Source organism: Catharus ustulatus, chromosome 21 (genome assembly GCF_009819885.2).
Source record: "Catharus ustulatus isolate bCatUst1 chromosome 21, bCatUst1.pri.v2, whole genome shotgun sequence".
Lineage (NCBI taxonomy): Eukaryota > Metazoa > Chordata > Aves > Passeriformes > Turdidae > Catharus > Catharus ustulatus.
The window spans coordinates 9616182-9635223 of NC_046241.1; the positions used below are offsets into that span (position 1 = coordinate 9616182).

General features: G+C 54.7%; 2 protein-coding genes across 5 annotated transcripts in view; one reads left to right on the forward strand and one right to left on the reverse strand.

Annotated features, from left to right (window-relative positions):
- The window catches only part of MORN5 (MORN repeat containing 5), a 14541-nt gene extending 12174 nt beyond the window's left edge, over positions 1-2367 (forward strand). Inside the window, exon 5 of the mRNA XM_033077675.1 lies at positions 928-2367. Within this exon, the coding sequence (XP_032933566.1) occupies positions 928-1007 (80 nt within the window). The 3' untranslated portion in view covers positions 1008-2367. The remainder of the gene's footprint in view (positions 1-927) is intronic.
- On the reverse strand, positions 1638-18738 carry LHX6 (LIM homeobox 6). 4 transcript variants are annotated; one of them, XM_033077670.1, is made up of 10 exons: positions 18664-18738; positions 17995-18135; positions 17520-17702; positions 17322-17443; positions 11759-11979; positions 9478-9578; positions 9296-9391; positions 7574-7748; positions 6874-6977; positions 1638-5239 (listed from the first exon to the last, which is right to left on the reverse strand). In XM_033077670.1, exons 1-10 carry the CDS (start codon positions 18736-18738, stop codon positions 5219-5221), a joined length of 1239 nt encoding a protein of 412 aa, XP_032933561.1. In that variant the 3' UTR covers positions 1638-5218. The 4 variants fall into 4 exon arrangements, with proteins under 4 accessions (XP_032933561.1, XP_032933563.1, XP_032933564.1 ...); XM_033077672.1 differs by having other exon boundaries at positions 17995-18060; positions 18664-18681; XM_033077673.1 differs by lacking the exon at positions 18664-18738 and adding an exon at positions 18321-18379 and having other exon boundaries at positions 17995-18060.
- Between the last annotated feature and the right edge of the window lie 304 nt (positions 18739-19042).

Genomic DNA, 19042 nt, shown 5'->3' on the forward strand with positions numbered 1-19042 from the left:
ATACGAATCTGTTAAGACAGTGGTAAACACAAGAAGCAGCTCGAATATATTTCATTTATATAAAAATAAATGCAGGTATCGTTGTAAGTAATACTTTGTTGTTTTGGTTTTTTCCACAAGGCTTTTTGAAGTTTGTTTCTCCTGGTTTACTACACAGATTTCTTTTCTTCTACACAAACACAAAGGAAAAGGCTGCAGAACAGTTTTTGGAGACAAGACTATTTAAATCCCTGAAATTAAGAAGCCACAACTTAACATTCACCAGGCTGTTTTTTTGTAAATCATGCAGAAAATTACTATTCAAACTTTGCTGGTCAGTTGTTTTTTCCTATATTGTCTTTGCTTTTATTTTCTTTCCACACTGTCATTATGCTCTCAGAATAAATACGACAGACATGAATACTAACAAGGGACACAGGAGTTGGTCTAAAATATCTCTGAGCCACTACATCAGCTTATCAATACCTGCCACAACATACATCTCAAAATCAGCATGGAAAGAAAAGCTGCAAGAAAAGAACCTGGGATTTTACTGTAAATTTTTCTTTAGCTTCACCTTTTATAAACCGACAAGCAACACAGCCAGAGTATTTTTAAAATGCCTTAAATAAATCAGGAATCTTAATTTCTAATAGTTTCAACATTTCTCCTGCGTATTTTGCCCAAAAAGGCAAAATATAAAATCTATGCATGCAGATGAATGATCAGTCCTTGCCACAGACCCAGCACCTCCTGCCTTGACAAATTCCCACACAACAGCAAACGATCTTTAAAACAAACAAAAAAAATGTGTTCTAAGAGATGCCAATGGCTAAAAAATAGATTTATTTTTCAAAGGGAAAATGGCTTGTTTGAGCAGGACCCCAGGGATGCAAAGAGCAGATATAAATATCTGGGATATTTAACTTCTCTTTCTCTCCCTTTCAGACAATGATGAGCACGAATGGATCCTTCGGACCTGCCGGAGAGCCTGGGACATAACAACCGAGCCCAAACCGAAAGCATAAACCAGCTTTTCCTAGACAATGTTCCAGCAAAGCAGGTAATCTGATTCACAATAAATGCAATTTGTCCTCGTGGATTTGTCTCACCCTTTCCCTCGACAGGAATATAATCTTTCTGTCATCTTTGTCAGCTCAAAGAAAAATGGAAATAATCATTTAATCAGTCATGCTGAGCAAAAGCCACGGCAAAAAAGGCGACTGTACTCACAATAATATTCCTGAGAGGTGTGCAGTGTAGTATGTATAAACATTATTAAGCCTGAAAACAATTTGTTAAAAAGAGTGCCTCAGATTCGGTGTTGAAGTCATTCAAATCCATCTTAATCAACATTATTTTCCCAGATTTTAGTTAGCTGTCCTGGTGAATTCCTTTCCTCTCTTTTTGCTCAGTACTTTGATATTGATTGATCATTGTAATAATGTACACCAGAGGTATTCTTTAATGACGGGTTTGCTAACTAGGAAATTATATCCATTTACTACGAACGTTTGTTGAACTCTCCTGAAGCCAGAGTTTAACAAAATAATAAAAGAGGAAAACTGGGTGGGTTGCTGCTTGATTAGTAAGCCAGAAAGTATTTAAAAATAAAATAAAATGGAATTACATCATTTTCTGGATGTAAGTGCCAGCACTTCTACTTGCATTAACTTTATTTATTACACAAATAAGACATTTACAAAGCACAACATTAAAAGTATGTAACAAAACAGACATTGGTTTTACAAAAAGTGCTTACAATTTTGTTTTACTTTTTTAAAATAAATATTAGTCTTGACTGTCCACTCATTCAGAGAAAAATTTTTTTAACCATTGTAGCCAAGACATGCAGAATTGCAACATGCTACAACAAAATGATTGGCAGATGAAATAAAACTGGTGTTTAGTTGGCATCCTACAGATAAATCACTGACAGAAGTGCAGGATTGGTTCCCACTGCCTGCCCCAACGAGTGAGTTCTGTAAGCACCTTTAGCTCGGGCATTGGGGTAACCAGCATGAGCCAGAAAAAATCACTGCTGATAAAACCTGAAACCATCCCACTTCCAGAGCAGAGCTCTGTTTGTCACCTTATTAAACTGGAGTGAAGAGCCTTTCCCTGGCTGTCTTCAGTGGATTCTGTCTGCAAAAGGGTTTGTAAATAGCAACTGGAAAAGTTTAGTGTGTGGAGTCTGCATTGCTGCACCAGAACCCATCTGGCAATTACTGAATAAACTAAGAAAATGAGAATGACTTTAATTTTTTTTTTAATCCACAAACAGGAGATGAATGCAAATGACCTGAGATAAGGTTTGGTTCAGTGGCAACAGTCAGTGTGAAATATGTTGTGAAACAATGTATTGAATAAATTAGAAGATTTCTTACATTCTTGGTACAGTTGAGTATTTTCCATACACATAATTAGCTCTAAAACTGCACAAGCTGAATTGCTTCCAGTTTTTGCAAACAATTTGGGCTTAATATAAACAGAGCCTGATTTCTGAATTAGCAAAGCTGCTCCTGGCTACTTATGGGGGGAAGTGCCCCGAGCACAGTCTGTGGTGAGCCCATGTCCCTGGAGAGGAGCACCTCGGTTCCCTCAGCCCCTCCTGCACTCCAGCCCTGCCCTGGTGTCAGGCACAAACCCTTGGCTATCCAGGACATTTCACAAGTGGGGTTTTTCTGATCAAGTTGGTGTTTAGCAGATACATTGCATTTCCAAGACAGAAGGGAGAAACACATCAAACCCTTTTCTCCCTCAACAGAACAGTTGTGGCAGTCTCAGAGACTCTGGGATGTCAGGCCAAGTTACAGCCTGAAGTCTCTCCTTCAGTGTCAAATGGAATAACTACCCATTCCTTTATGGCACTAATTCCACAACTAAATGGTCATTAGGATGTGCAAGCACAAACAGAGAGCAAAGTCAGGCCTTGGTGCCACCTCAAGGCTGGCACTTGGACACAGCAACCACCTCAACCTGTGATGACAAACCCTCACCAACAAGCAGCCAAGGGAACACTCATCCTTCCCTCATTGCTCATCCTCAAAAACAACTGCCCCTGGTGCACCTGGAGCAGCTGGGGACTGTCCCCTCCCCAGGGGACACCTCTGAGAGGTGCTTCCAGTCAGGTCAGGCATGCAGGAGCGCCTTGTCACTGCTCACACTCTGGAAATGGTCACTCACACATCAGGAGGTGACAATAATGTTTTGTGGACTTAATTCCCCTCTCCTTTCAAAGGTTACCTTGAATTGGGAGTAGAGCTGCTGGCTGTAATTTGACAGATACTGGCCCAGCTGTCCGAGGTAGTACCATCACCCTTTGAATACATGTACACACAGGAGTGTGTGTTTGTGGATTTGTTCCAACCAATATCAATGTGTGCTTGTACTCAGTTACTTCTCAAACCAAGAGATCTTGGTGGCCACCTCAGCAGACGTCCCCGTGTCCCCAGGCCACTCCCGGAGCGTTCCTCGTGGTTCAGCTGGAGCCACTGCCTGGCTGCTGGTGTCACAGGAGTTCAGGGACACGGGCAGGAGAAGGCTCCCCACGAGTGCAATGTGGGCTGGCCACAGCAGTGGGATGGTTTCCCACCCAGCCCAAGCCACAGATTGATCCAGGATCTCCCGGAGAGGAAAACAAGTGTATCTACAGTTCCAATTAAAAACAAGTTATGGAACAGATGGATCCCCATCTCCTGCTCCTCGGGCACGGTTCAGTCATTTCCCTCGCTAGCTGGGGCTCAGGGCAGGTTTCACATTGTTGGAGGAGCCTCACAGACACTTCACAGCAGGACAGACCCATGTGCTTGCATGGAGAGAGGTTTGGTTACAGACCTGCTCTTGGCTCGGTGCAAACTGAGAAGGGCTGGCAGAGGTCACTTGTTTACTTTTCGTTATTACCATCAATGAAGGATCATTTTGGAGTCCTTTTCCTGACTTGGGGCCAGACTGCTGAGCACTTCCTTTGCTGTTGCAGTGAGCCCAGCTGTTCTCCTGGGATGCACCCTCATCCCAGGGCCTGGCAGGACCCACAGCTGCACCCAGCCAGGGAGAGCAGGAGGGCAGAGGGATCAGAGTGATGCTGCCACACAAAGGAAGATGCCATCCCCTTGCTGTCCACTTGGCTAGTGACGGTTCCTGCTGGCCTTACTGTGGCTTCCACCTTTTGAACTGGTCTCCAGTTTCTACCCAAGTCTTTCCACTGACTGAACTTGAGTCCACAGCAGGGCAGAACATTTCTACACCTTTGTGGCCACCTTCCATTGAGCATTTCCCAGTCCCAGAGTATGGATTGTCTGAGAATTTTCTGTAGGTACATTCTGAAATCACCCATTTGTGATCCAATACGACTCCAAGGAAATAAAGTAGCTTGTTAATAAAGAACAAGAGTAAAAAACTTTAAAAAAAAAAAAAAGAAAAGATTTGGCAGATGGCTGTGAGAGGAGAGAGATATTCAGTGTTCTAAGAACAAGTCAGCAATCAAAAACTTCAGGGTGCTAAACCTGGCTCTGCCACCAACCCTCGTGATTCCTCTCAGTTTAGGATATCTCTGCTTCCCCTCCTATAAAACGGGGGGAAAAACACTAAGATTTACTTACCTTTGAGTGATCAAAGGACATGTGATTCTAAAGCACTTTGAGGAGGAAGAAAAACTGCCTATTTCCAGCTGGCATCATGTTTTCCACTCAGTGGAGTCTCAGCTACCTGCGAGTTTGGCTCAGGAAGGTCTGTCTATATATCGAGTTGCTGAGCCAAAAAAGCCAATTTCAGATTTCACACATGCGAGTGGAAAGAAGGAGGGATGTCCAGGAACTGCTTCAACTGGTGCAAAAAGAGAATCAGGCCAAACCACATAAATTCCTCCTTCCTTTGTGTTCAGAGGTGATCATCGACCCCCCTGAGACTCAGCGTGTCCTGGGTTGTTCATATTCCCATGGGTCTGGGAGCAAGACTTGCAAGCACAGTAGAGTCACCAGTTTTGACTGTGTCTGGCACTGCCTTGGAGAGACTCACAGTCATTCTACAAGTCCACAAGAAACAAGTGTCAAATGTAACTGTGCACTCAACACACACATACACAGAGTGGCTGGAGAAGGCGGAGCGGACGCGAGGTGCTGGTCAATGGAGAGAACCGAGAGCGCTGGGTCTGAGCTTCTCCCCGGGCCTGGGCTGTGTCAGCGGCTGAGGGGCAGTGGTGCTGGTAGGGCCATGGGCAGGTGAGGAACAGTCCGAGCAGTCAGTACTGAAAGAGGATGACCTGGGGGAAAAACAGGAGCATCAGCGGCTGCCAGAGACAGAGCCCTCGCCACGGCCGTGAGTTGGCAGGGAGCAGCAGGACAGACACAGGCTCTGCCACATCCCCACAGGAAAACCCTCTCTGGAAGAGCTCTGTGCCCAGGAGCTGCCAGCCCTGCCCAGGGAAGGAGCTGTCACTGCCCAGGTAGAGGTGACAGGACAGTGGCAGGGGTGCACCACACCCTGGGCTGTGAAACCAAATCCTGGTTGCACCCCAAAGCCAGCAGTTCATTCATCTGTTCTGTGATGCAGCAGCTACCAAGAAAGACAAGGAGCATGACCAGCAGTCCTGACTGTCCATCTCACTCACTGATCAGCACAGGCACCCCTCAAACTCTGCACCTCACTGCTCTGCAGGTCCAGCACAGCTCAGTCCTCACTGCACTGGGCACCCTGAGAGGAGGGTGGGGGTGCCCCACTCGCAGAGGGAAACACACACTCAGCATTTAAATGTGTTTTCCCAGGACCTCAGCTATCTCTGCTTTTTAAAATTTTTGGATGTGAGGAAAAAAAAGCTACTTCAGTTTTCAGGAATTCAACACACAAGTGATTGTTTAGAAAAGGAGGTGGTTGGGGGGCAGCTCCGTGTCCTGAGAACTGTGTTCTGCAACAGCTGTGAGCCAGTAATTGCATTTAAATCAGGAGCTGCTTGCTGCAGTGAAGCCTCTCTAACAACAGCACCAGGACTGTGTAATATTTTCTGAAAACCCTGCAGCTTGCTGGGCAGATATGACAAAACGGTAGAATTTAGACTGAAAAAGTATCCTTGCTGTGCCCCTGCTTCTGCCCATTGAAACTGAGCTCAATGAGCTGCTGCTGCCACACTGAGAAGAGAGAGATCTGAAAAGAGAGGTGCTGAGAACTTCTAACAGCAAAGACAAAAGCTAAAACCACTTGGAGTTACCAAAGGCTCAGTGTTCCCTCAAAAAGAAGTCACTGAAACTAGAGTCCTAAATAAAATCTTCCAAACCTAAGCATGTTTAGAAGTCTTGCCCCCAATGTGTGTTAGAACAGATACTGTAAGAACTGAACAGAAAAATATCAACATGCAGTATTGTCTCCTGGCCAGACATTGTGAAATAACATTCCTACTTCAGATATTGTAACAGCCAGTTGTTATTATTTTTAAGCAATACTGCAATCCACAAAAAATGAATCTTTTTTGTTAACTCCTGGAAAACTGGGAAGTCAGCACATGCTGAGGTCCCCCCTGCTCTGTTCACAGCCAGTTTCTGTTCACACTGACCACACGGGCAGGCGCCTGAGGAGCAGAGCAGGACAGAGCTCAGGGCACCGGGAAGGGAAAGCCAGGGAGGATTGAGGCAGGAGGATGTGAGAGTTTCAGTGATGCAGGCACAGAGTCCCAGCACGTCACAACAGCGAGGGGTGTCCAGTGAAAAACAATGATGCCATTTTAACCAACAGTGGGAACATCAACCTTGGGACCCCAAAACGAAGGGAGGACACATGGGTGGGTGGCAGCTGGAGTCATTGAGAGGCAGTGATGCTGACAGGACAGCGGTGGCAATGATGTTACACACAAATCTTTGCTACAGCAGGGTTGGCCCCGAGCCTGGAACAGGGACTAACATTTACCTTCTCACCCCTATTAGATAGTGGTCCTTCCATGTCTGCTTTGAGGTGCATGGGTGGAGCAGTGTAGGGAAGTCTACAGTGCACTTGTCCACACTGTACCTGACCTGTGGATGAGAAGAGGCTTCAGCCTCTGTTACTGCAAACAACACACACCCTCCATCCAGCTACAGGATCAGCTCCATCCAGTTACCACAAACAGCACAGCATCCTGCATCCTCCCTCCCGGCTCCCCCAGGACACACAGGGAGCAGGAGGTGCCTGGCAGCTCAGGCAGGGGCACAGCCAGAGCCCTCGTGGGCAACAGAAGGGAGAGGGCTCACAAGGGCCACAGAGCCAAAACCTCTGTCCAGGCATGGCCAAAGCTGCTCACAAATCATTCACTGGCACTGGGAGCTGTCAGAGAAAACACCTCTGCTGTCCTGAGCAGGAGGGAGACCACCGAGCCCCACGGGGCACACTCCCATCTCCACCACTCAGAGAGCACAGCAGGGCTGAGGACCAGACAGGTAAAACCCAGGCACTGACTTTCCTGGGCACGAGTTAACCCCAAAGGCAAACTTTATCAGACAGGAGGAGCAGCAGCAGCACGGGCAGCATCCCCGCACCCGCAGCACCGGCAGGGTTTTGTCACCGCCTGTCCCGGAGCTGCCCCATCTCTGTCCTGTCCCCAGCCCTGTCCCAGCCCTGTCCCAGCCCTTACTTTCGATGTATCCGTGCAGTGTCACCATGCGGGCCCGCTCCGGGCTGCTGAAGGGCGAGTAGTGAATGTCCTCGGACAGCGAGGAGGGGATGCGGGACGGGGGCGCTCCCGAGGGCGGCACCGTGTGCTGCGGGGTGTGTTTTTTATGGCGAGCTCTGCAGTTTTGAAACCAAACCTGAAAGGAAAGCAGCGAACGCTGTGACAGCTGGGGGACAGCTGGGTTAAAATGTGGTCCTTCACCAGGGTCCTTGGATGGGTATTTCTTCGAAGAGTTAACAAAAGAAATTAAATAGAGAAATCTGCACCTCAGCAGCTTCCACAGGTTTGTCTCACACTCTCCAGAGCAAGAGTGAAGCTGCATATACAAAGCTTTGTCCCTGTAAATAATGGGAGCTCCTTTCAAAGTCTTTTTTAATCAGCAATCCCAGCTCACCCAGCCTAAAAGCACAGCTAAGATCGGCTGGGACAATTGAGCATTGGCAAAGAGAGAAACAAGAGGAGACAAAAATGAGTAGAAGCTTAAACTAGTATAAGTTTAAGAATGATTTATCATATTCAAAAACCCCATCAGAGAACGTTAAAGCTGAGAAAGGAGGGTACAGCCATGTATGTGAGCAGCAGGTTTGAGATCTCTGATCATATCTCACTGCTTCTAATTCAAATGAGTAGTTAGGGAATTACATCCTAGAGTTAAAAGATGCATGGAAGGGTTTTTTTATGCTAAAGAGGTGATCTGTTTCTTATGCTTTAATTTTTGAAAGATAGCTGGGAGTAAAAACCATCTCCAAGACTGAGTGAAGATCAACTCTCCAAGGCAGAGCACACTGGACCACAGAGAAGGAAACAGTCATAAGTGTTTGACAAATTGTTTCCTGTTCAAAGCGCCTTTAAAAAGTATCCACATAAAAAATCCCGGTGTGCAGCCTGCTTGATCTTTAGCTAAATGAAGAATCTCAATAACAGAGGCTCAAGCCAGATTTTCACACACAAAACTTAAATGTGTCATTGGCAAAACAATCTTGGATGAAAACTCCAAATTTATGTTGATCACTCTTGTTTTCATTGTATGCAGAAAGTATGCGAGCAGAACGTTGAAGTGATGAGTACAAATGTCACCAAGAGGCAAAGCTGGGCTGTCTGTGAGCTGGGAGTTGCAGAGGGGACATTTCCCAGTCCCTCAGCACCACTCACCCTCCCCTCCCCGATCAGGCATGGGGACTTCCCTGCCATGTGTCCCCTGGGGCTGCAAAACCCTTTCTTCTTTAAACGTCTCAATCCCAGTGCTTCTAAACCCTTTCTCCTTTAAACTCCTGCCCTGGTGAGCTTTGCCTGCTCGGGGCAGGGCTGGCTGCTGGGGAAGCTCCCACACTCCTGTCAGCGGCTGGGACAGAGCCCAGCGCGCCAGGACCTTGTGCTGAGGGCAGCTTTCCCACCCCGTGATTTATTGCAAATGGCTGGGGCTGTTGGGGTTTTGATTCATTGCATCATAAGAGGAGAAAAAACAAATAGAAAACCCACGAGTGAGACAGGGAGAGAAGGGTGCTGGCATGGCTGCAGGAGCAGAGGAGCCGACACGCAGGGGAGGCTGCAGGAGCTGCTGGATGTGCAGGGCTGGGGGTGAGCAACCACGGGCCTGTGAGCCCTGCCTGGTGCCAGCCTTCAGTGCCCCCTCCCTGCCCTGCTGGGCCGATGGTGGCACCCCCTGGCCCTCCCTGCCCTCACCTGAATGACTCTGCGGCTCAGCCCCGTCATGTCCGCCAGCTTCTGCAGCGTTTGTGCGTCGGGGTTGTTGTCCTGAGCAAACTGTGCCTGCATGACCTGTGGGGAGAGGAGAGAGGGGAGAGGGGCTCGGGATGAGGCTGGGCAGCCACGGCCCCTCCAGCCCCCCTGGCCCTGCTGCCCACCTGCAGCTGCTCGGCGGTGAAGGAGGTGCGGGCTCTCTTGGCTGGCTTCGGCTGGCTGTCCTGCTCCGAGGGCACAGCCCCCTCCAGCGTGATCCCGTTGCCTACAGGGGAAAAACCCTATGAGCCACAGGTCACAGGTCACAGAAATACCCCCTGCTGCTCGTCTGGGGGACACCACACCTGGTGGCATCACAGCCAGGGACACCCAGAGCTGCAGCGGGAGCAGAAAGAGCGGAGCCAGCGCTGCCACTCAGGAGCTGCCCTGGGCTGCTGAGCCCCCCACACAGGGGAGGAGAAACAACCATTCCCCAAGAGTTTACTGTGGAATCAAGAAAAATGCAGCCAGTGGTGGAAGCCCCAGGCAATGAGGTGAGACAGCAGCAGGAAGAGGGTCAGGGTGGTGTGTGAGGGCAGGCACTGATGTCCCTCTGGCCCTGACTCGCAGCCACCACTTGGCCACATTCTCCAGGGAGCGGCTCGGAAGGAACCGTGTCTGCCAGGCTCACCCACATCCATCACTGCTGCCCCTTGCTGCTCCCTGTGACCCTGTTTTCCCTCGTGGCCGCTGCCTCCATCAGTCCTTTCATTTGTTCAGAGCATTTCAATGGGCTCTTTGCTTTCTTCACCAGCCCCAAATTGTCCCAGCACCCTGACCCCTCTTCCTGCCGGGTCCCAGAGCAGCAGCAGGAGCAGCACTGTCCCCATGGCCTGGGGTGGCCATGCCCTGAGCAGCAGCCACACTAAGGGGGACATTCCAGGGGGCACTGAGCTCCCCCTTGCCCAGCACAGGGTGAGCCCAGCCGTGCTCACAGTGCTGTGCAGCCTCCAGAGAGGGTGGGCAGAGCCTCACTCCTCACCAGAGCCCTGCTGCAGCCTGTGCCATGCCTGGCTGCTGCTGGCAGCGAAGGTGAAGCAGCACTGAGGGATGGGTGAGGGGGATGGAGAGGGAGGGCAGCTGAGCGGGGCTGGCGCTCACCCCGCTCCCAGGATGCGCCTGCACAGCCCGGGGATCGCTCCACAAGCTGGACCAGGCTGTGATTGTCTTGGCTTGAGTTGAAGGACTTTCTCATATAGTTTGACTTGTTCTTTTCGGATGATGAATGGGACTCTGACTTCAGCAACATCTGTTTATTTTTCTTGTATGTAAAACCTCATGTGCAGAAGAAATTGCTGGGTAATTACTGGAGGAGGGAGTGTGGCCCTCCAACTCCACAGCAACTACAGCTCTCCAAGGTGCTCCCACCCCTTCTCAAAACCCCTTGGATACAGGTAGTGACACCTGACGCTCACCAGGTTCCCCAGCACTGCCCAACGCTGCTGCTCAGCCCACACCAGGAGGTTGTTCTGAGCAGCAGCAAATCCTCCATCCCAGCCCTCAGCTGGGGCAGCAGCTCTGCAGGACTCCCTGCTGCCAGACCCTGCTGTCCTCACACCAATCTGCTCCCCCAGGACACGTGGCTCTCCCCCTCCATCCTTGCTCCCCATCATCCCCTCACAGCCCTGCAGCAGCTGACCATATGGACCAACACACGGCGAGCCACGTCCTGAGCCAGGACCCTCCCAGCCCAACTGGGCACTCTGGTTTTGTCCTCTTACTCAAACACAGTAAATAGAAACATATTCTTTTCCTGACAGGTTGTTAATGGTTTCCACATGCTGCATGGGCTGGGACATGGGGTGTCACTCCCTGTGCCCACCATGTGCTGAAGTACTTTCCAGCACAGGCCCTGGCACTGCCTGGTGTCCCTGTGCACCACTCTGGACTAACCCCATTGATTTGTTCCTCTGAGCACTGCCATGCAGGAGGATGGGGAAGAGACAGGAGCTGCAGTGCTCTGTGACCTCGGTGTCACTGGCTCGGCTGGGACAGTGGAGGCTGGCACAGCACTGTCAGCTGGGAGAGCCATGGCCCCAGATGGGCAGGGCGGGTGGAAAATGATGGCAAGGTTTTGTCAAATCTCCAATCCCACCTTCTACATTTATGGCTCACAGCCTCAAAATCCCAGCAGCCTCCTCACACTCTGCACTCCAGGCTGTGCAGGACCAGGGACTTGTCCCTGGCATTGCCCATGGCACACAGATCTGCCACGAGCCACCAGTGCTGCCAGCACATTGGTCACCCCATGAGCCCTCTGCCAGCCCAGAGCCTTGTGCCCAAGCCCCCCAGGACCACCCATCACCCCTTTTTGGCAACGATAGAACCGACCCCAACACCCTGTGCTGAGGACCAGCACAGGGGACAGTGACACCAGCGCGTTTCCGTGACCGTGGCGCTCCGTACCGTTCTCTGCCGCCCGCTTGAGGTTCTCTATCATGGTGTCGTAGTGGATCCGGCACAGCACCTTCTCCTCCACCAGGCCGAACTCCTCGCCGGTGGAGAGCTGCCGCTTGCAGGAGAAGCAGGCGAAGCAGGCCAGGTGGTAGGCATTGCCCCGCGCCCGCCGCACCCAGTCGCTGGCGTAGATCTGCCTGCCACAGCGGGCACACTTGGTACCGAACCGGCTGCGGAGGAGAAGAGGCAGGTGAGGGTGGGCAGGGGAGGGCAGGCAGGGGAGGGCAGGCAGATAGGATGAGGGCAGGCAGGTAAGCTCAAGCAGGTGAGATCAGGCAGGTGAGTACAGGCAGCACAATGCCGGGGTGCAGGTGCTGCTGCCAACCCCGTTCCTCACCCTGACCACCCCAGCTCTCCAACACCTCGCATGCAGAGCTGCAGTGGAGCCTCCCTGTGCCGTGGCACGGCAGCACTGGGGTGTAACTCGTGGCAGCCCTGCGGCGCCAAGCGCGGCCGAGGGGCCGAGGTGACGCAGCGCCGTGAATCAGCTTCCAAAGCCGTGGGTTTTTTATTTTGATAACAGCCAGTGTGACACTCGGATGGAAACTGTGTCAGAGCTGGTTCTCTCCCGCTGCCATAAATCAAACCATGTGTGTTCTCCTCACACGTAAAGGCGCACACATCTGCTTTTTTCCCCGTGGAGGAGGTCTCCTCACTGTGAGAGGATGATGACTGTGCTGGAAGGTAGCTCAGCACAGTGAAGAGGCAACGATACAGTCAGGATCTCCTCACTGGGTGATTGTGTAAAAACTCCCATCCAGGTGATGTGACCCCCATGGCCCTGAATCTCAGGTCTAACATGAGGCATGGCCTTAGTTTGATATCTGCATTTCAGTATTACAGCTGCTTAAAATAAAAAATGCAATGAGCAGTAGCGAGAGCGTCAGCAGAGAAGGGAGCATCTCCTCTGGCACCCCGAGATGGAACAGGCACAAACACGGTCACTGCACTGCCCCACACAGCCCCAGCACTGCCACTGCCACCTCAGGCTCCCGAGGGCTCCTGCCAGCCCCTCACCCAGGGGGAGTGGAGCCGCTGGCAGCTCTGCCCGAGCAGCTCCAGCATCTCTCAGTGCAGGCACAAAACAAGGAACAACCACAGCAAGTGACAGCAGAGACCCCACACCACAAACCTTGGGTTCAGCGGCCAGAGCAGCCCCAGGCTCTGTGGCCAGGCAGAGACAGAGCCCAGGCCAGGCCACCAAGGCCAGTGTGCTGCCCGTGCCCGACCCCACACCGAGGAGCTGCTGCCCACCGTGGGCCCAGCAAGATGTGGAAATACTGTCCTGTGCTGGGATTACTAATAGCTAAACTATTTGGGAGGAAAAGAAGGGTCTAAATTTTTCAGCCTGACCATAGCTGACCAAAGAAAAGGAAAAAAAAAAAAGAGGACATTTCTGTGCTGAAATTATACAGAGACTTAGCTAAGAGACTTCACTAATTTACTTCAGATGGGAACATTGTAAACTGACTTTGTGCCAGCTCGTTTATATAAACGCACAAACAAAAGAACTGTATTAATTTTTTATTTAGAAATAAAGATCATTCCTGTAAATTGAATTACTTTGAACAATGTGCTATGTAAACAGTCGTACTTGCTGAACAGTATCAAGCGAGGAGCAGGCGCACGGAGCTAATGGCACGTGGTGATCGCCGCTCCCCGCTCGAGTCCCAGCCCTGCGGGGGGAGCACAGCACAGGCACGGGGAAACTGAGGCACCAGGCACCACACAGAGAAGGTCACACATCCCCATCACACATCAGCTGGGATCTGGGGGAGACACCCAAGCATCTCCTGAGGACCAGGCTGGCAGCGGTGCCCAGGGAGCCGGACGGGGTTTGCTGAAGGGCACGGGGGCTCGTGTGGCCACAGCAGCAGCACAGGCAGGGGCTGATGCCACTGTCCCTGCAGAGCCATGGCATGAGCAGAGCCCGGAGAGAGGCTGAGGCTCAGCAGCAAGGCAGGCACGGGGCTGCACAGCCTGCAGCAGCAGCGAGCACTGACGCTGTGCCTGCGGCTCTCAGCCAGCACCCGTCTGCGGCACTGCAGCCCTCAGACACAGAGCTGGGGCTGGGCACCAGCACCCACTGTCACCCCAGAGACTGTCACTGCAGCCACCACCACTGCCAGGGACACAGGAACAGGCAGAGAAATGCCTGCAAGGAATCTGCCCTGACCCATCACCACTGCAAATGACAGCTCAAACAACACAGGATTTAACTAACTGGGCTCACAGGGCAGTGAGAGCCCAAAGAGCCCCATCTGCCCGGGGCAGTAGAGCACCAGCAGAGGGGCTCCACAGGATTCCTGCCACCTGCCTGGCAGGGACAGGGACGAGGACATAGCCACACTGTAGCTAGAGCCAGAGGATTTGTCTAAGCCCACAACTGCAGAGCATCTCTGAATGCTACCAGAGCCATGGGCTCATGCCCTGCATGCATGGTTTGTGGTCAGGTGCGCAGATGCTCTCTCCAGAGGTTAACTCTGGGAGATGGAAACTCACAACGGTACCAGGAAAGACTCATCCCAGAGAGACTCATCCCAGGAAGACTCATCCCACCTCCCCAGGGGTGGCTGCATCATCTGGGGTGTGGGAAGAGCAGAGGCAGGAGGATGCCCTGGTGCATCCTGTCTCTCCCACACTGCTCGTACCCAGGTGCTGCAGCTCTCTCAGCCCTCCTGTCCATCCCTGCCTGCGGGGACAGGGCAAGGGGCACCCAGCCACAGGCCATGCACAGCTTCAAACACTCGTGTCCCCTCCTGGGTGCACTCTGTAGGAAGCCTCTAACAGCCCTCAGCCAGCTGCAGCTCACATCTCACAGCAGAGCAGCATCGGCGCCTCAGCAAGGATTTCACACTGAGCCACTGCCATGCCCGAGCAGGACCATCATCCCAGAGGGACAAAACAGCAAGGGATGAAGCCACCTGAGCCACAGCCAGGCCTTGGGGTTAAGGTCACACACCTACAGACTGCTCACCGTGGGCACAGCAGAATCACACCGGGATCACGCTGGGCCTCGACCGGAGCCGTGGGAGCTTGGCTGTGAGCAGCCCTTGCATGGCCCGGGAACACAGTGTTCTGCTCAGTGAGCTCCAATTTTAATTTGGTTCTCCTTGAAGCACTGAAGCCTTAGATGCCAAATGTAATTATTTGACAAGACACAGGAAACAGCAGCATTTGCGTAAAAATGCGCACGAAGCCATGGAGTCGAGGCAGAGCCAACACCTACACGGCCCCTCAGGGGCAGAGAAGGGACACTTGGAGAGAGCAGGCCTAACACACTCCCCGTGGGCAGTGGGGCTGTGACATGACAGCCCCGTGCCTGACAGCCCTCATCCTCAGCGTCCCCAACAGCCCCGGTGTAGAGGAACCAGGACTGCAGCACCGAGCATCCGTGTGACAGTGCAGAGCATCTCAGTGCCCCTTCCGTCTGCCTTGGCTCCAAGGACCACACGCGTTAGGGGGCTTCTGCTTTGGTTTTTTAAAAACCCCCACGCATTTAATCTGCCTCAAATAATAAATGAAATTTTCAAAATCCATCCCGAGGATCAGGTTTAGCCCGTGCCACGCACCAGGTTCCACTGGCTGGAGGCAGCAAGATGCCAGCCGGGATCTCCCAGGGCAGGGTGGGTGCAGGAGGGCGCCGAGAGAATGGACAACGAGGGGACAGTGCCGGGGTAGCGGGAGGGATCCCAGCACTGCACGCCGGCTCCCGGCCGCACATCGGCACCGACGGCAGCGCCTCAGCCCGGCGGGTTCTGCCGCGGGAGGCGGCGGGAGCGACCCCCCCTCGGCACCCCCGACCACCGCACCGGGGCCGGCCCGGGCTTGGGCCGGAGCCGCAGCGATCCCCGTGGGGATCGGGGGAGCGAAACAGCTCCGCACCCGTCGGGCTCCGAGCGCCGCCGCTGCCGCCGCTCAGATATTCACCAAAATAAAATCTAAAAATATCTCCATATCCCCATCCTTTTTCGCAAAAGACAAGTGCGGAGTGCGGGCTGGGAGCCCCCGCGCCCACCGAACGGGTGCCACAGGAACCGGGAGCTCCCTGCGGCGGCTTCCGCGATTTTCGTTTTATTTCCCCTGGCCCCGCCGGTACCGGCGGGCAGAGCCCGGCTGCTCCCAACGGGGAGGGGGCCGGGGCTTCTCGGACGGGGGCTCGCGAAACAGATTTATTTTAACACTGTTATTTGCCATATTTGCTCGAAGGTCATTTCGAGATGCCGGCGCTACTTTAAAACCGCCTTTGGAAAGGTCTGCTCTTAAAAACAAACCAAAAATAAACCAAACATCAACGGCACCAGGACGGTGATAAATGAATGAAAACGCACAAAGTGCCCCAAAAAAGCACCGCGGCCCCGAGACCCCCTTGTGCCTTTCTGTGTTGAGTGGGGAAAATTTCGCTGAAATCACCGAAAATTGCGGTTAGAAAATAATAGCAATAATAACAATAATAATAATAATAGTAATAACAACAACAAAAACCGCCACAGGACAGGACGCAGAGCACCGCAGCCTCGGGACTGACCCGGTTCTCCGAGCCCCGCACTCCCGGCGGCACCGCACCGAGCTGAGCTGCGGAAAATCGGGTAAACCGCGCAGCCTTTAATAAAAAACAGTGGAGCAATGTCTGAGGTGCCCCCCGAGCTCCCTGCCCGCTGTCGTCGGGGCAGCTCCGAGCTCTGCCGAGGAGAGAGGATGCTCCGAGCCCCCCGTGCCCCGTCGGGGTCATTCCCATTTCCTGCCCGCCATTCCCGTTCCTCCCGGGTCAAACAGCATTCCCTCACCCTGGTGGGATGGGGAAAGTCAGAGCGGGGCTTCCAGTGTTCAGCTAAACCCCGGCGAGGAGCTCAAAATACTCAGTCCACTCGTGCTAGTCAAATTGGGGGAAAATTCATGGTTTAAGGTTTAGAACAAAAAGACTGTGGAAGCCAGAAGATCCTCCCTGCGGGACAGGCTGCCCCGGGTGTGCGGGTCCGGAGCGAGCCCCGGGGCCGCTCGGAGCCGGGCCGGCCGCAGCCGCTGCCGCTCGTTCGTTTCCGTTCCGTAACGCGCTCCCGCCGCGGCCGCTCCGGCCACTGCGGGCCCAGAGCGCTGCCAGGGGCTCCCCCAAAGCCTCTGGGCACCGCAGGCTGGCAGCACCGATTTCCCCTCCGTTCGAGCCGCGTTTCCCCGCCGCGGGACCATCCCCGCCACGCCGCACCCCGGAGCCGGGCGCTGCCGCCGCCGAGCCGCGAGGAGCCGGAGCTCGGGGCAGGAGCTCGGGGCAGGAGCTCGGGACGGCCCGCACAGCCCGGCCAGAGGGCAAGAATCCCTCTGAGGCTTGTGAAGCTGCACCCCAAACTCCCTTCCTTCCTTGCTCCTCGTTTCCCAAGGGTCATCTCCCACCCGGCTGCTCCAGGGAGCCCGGCGGGTTTTCCAAACCTTCCCTCACGGCAGCGCCGGAGCGGCCCCGACTCGCGGCAGCCAGCGAGGGCTGAGCCCCTCGGAGCGGCCCCGGCCCGGTCCCTACCTGAAGTAGTCCATCTTGCAGAAGATCTCCTTGTTCTTGATGTAGCAGCTGTGCTGCTGGCGCAGCGAGGTGCGGCACACGGAGCACTCCAGGCACCGGACGTGCCAGATGAGGTTGTTCACCTGCGGCAGAGAAGGGGCTGAGACCCGGGGCCACCCGCCGCCCCCCGCCGCCCCCGCCGCCCTCCGCCCCGCTCACCTTCAGCAGGTACCGGTCGAGGATCTCCAGCCCGCAGCTGGAGCACACGTTTTTGCCGGCCGACGGCGTGGACGAGGAGGAGGATGGCGGGGAGCAGACGGACGGCGTGGAAGGGGTGCTGGGCGCTGAGCGGGCGTCCTCCTTCTCCAGGGCTCCAGGCAGAGGCTCCCCGTCGGGCTGCGACTGCGGGCAGAGCCGCCGCGGGGCCGTCAGCCGGGCCCCGCCGTTCCCCGCAGCACCGAAGCGCAGCGTCCCGCCGGGTCCCCGCAGCCCTCGGCATCCCCGGCCCGGCACGCACAGACCCCTGACAGCCCTGGCCGGACCCCGCAATCCCCGCTCCGACGCGTCCCCACAGCCCCCGGCCCAGCGGATCCCGGCGGGTCCCCCCCAGCTCCCGGCACCCCGGCCCGGTGCGGCCCCGCATTCCCGGCCCGGTGGGTCCCGGCTGGAACCCGCAAGCCCCGGCCCCGCTTACCATGGCTCGGGAGTGCGGGTCGAGACAGCGGGAGCTCCCCTTGGGCAGCGGCTCCGGCGGCATCACCTTGATGGAGAGAGCGGGAGAGGGAGGCTGCGGCTCCATGCGCCGGGCGAGCGCGGGGCACCCTATATAAACCGCCTCAAAACAATAAATAAGAACTTTCTAGTGGCCATTTAAATCCTTTGCAACAAAAGCTGCGTCTCTTTAATGAAGCAATTTGAATGTGGATTGAATTCTCCCCCTGCCTGCACTTAACCCGGGCCTCTTGAAGTAATCGCTCGGTTCCCATGCGAGCCAAGGCGCTGAAAAACCCCCCAAACTACCTGCAATTAGAAATTGCCGTAAATGCCCGAGATAAGAGGTACCAGAGTGTCAATTCCGGCTGTCAATCAGGGAATCCATCAGGCCACCCAAAGAATTGCAAATTTGATTTTTTTAATGGTAGTAATTAAAAATCGAAATTCTTCCCCCTCTCCCTCCGCCGAGCACAAAACGCCCCAGAAAACGCCGGGATGGAAAAATCCACCCCTCTGGCGCGGGAGGCAGCGAGCGGCCCCGGCCCCAGCCCGGCCCCAGCCCCGGTACCGGCCGCCCTGGGGAGCCCGGCCCCGCTCCAGCCCCGCTCCCGGCCCCGACGGCAGCGGCGGCGGCGGCGGCAGCGCTCACCTTGCCCGCCTGGGCGCCGGCCGGGGCGCGGCGGCCAGGGCCCCGGGGCTGCCCGCCCCCATGGCTCCGGTGCATGGGGCGGGCGCGCCCCGCTCCGCCCGCCGCCGCCGCCGCGCTCCGTGCCCGCGGGCGGCGCGTCCCGCGGCCGCGGCAGGAAGGGCGGGGAGCCGGGCGGGGAACCGCGCCGGCCCCGCTCCCCCGCCGGGGGCGGCCGCGGGCCGGGCAGGAAGCGGGGCCCCCCCGCCGCGCCCCGGGGGCCGCCCGCCCCGCCGGGCCCCGCTACCTGCGGCGGCAGCACCGGCGGCGGCACCGCCCGCGGGCGCGGCGGGGAGGGGAGGGGAGGGGGCGGCCAGCCCGGTCCCGCTCGTCCCGGTCCTCC

Coding starts and splice junctions, on each gene's coding strand:
- LHX6 (XM_033077670.1), bottom strand. CDS start 18,738: ATGCACCGGAGCCATGGGGGCGGGCAGCCCCGGGGCCCTGGCCGCCGC. Junction 18,136..18,663: donor CCGGCGCCCAGGCGGGCAAG/GTGAGCGCTGCC, acceptor TATTGTTTTGAG/GCGGTTTATATAGGGTGCCC. Junction 17,444..17,519: donor TCGACCGGTACCTGCTGAAG/GTGAGCGGGGCG, acceptor TCTCTGCCGCAG/GTGAACAACCTCATCTGGCA.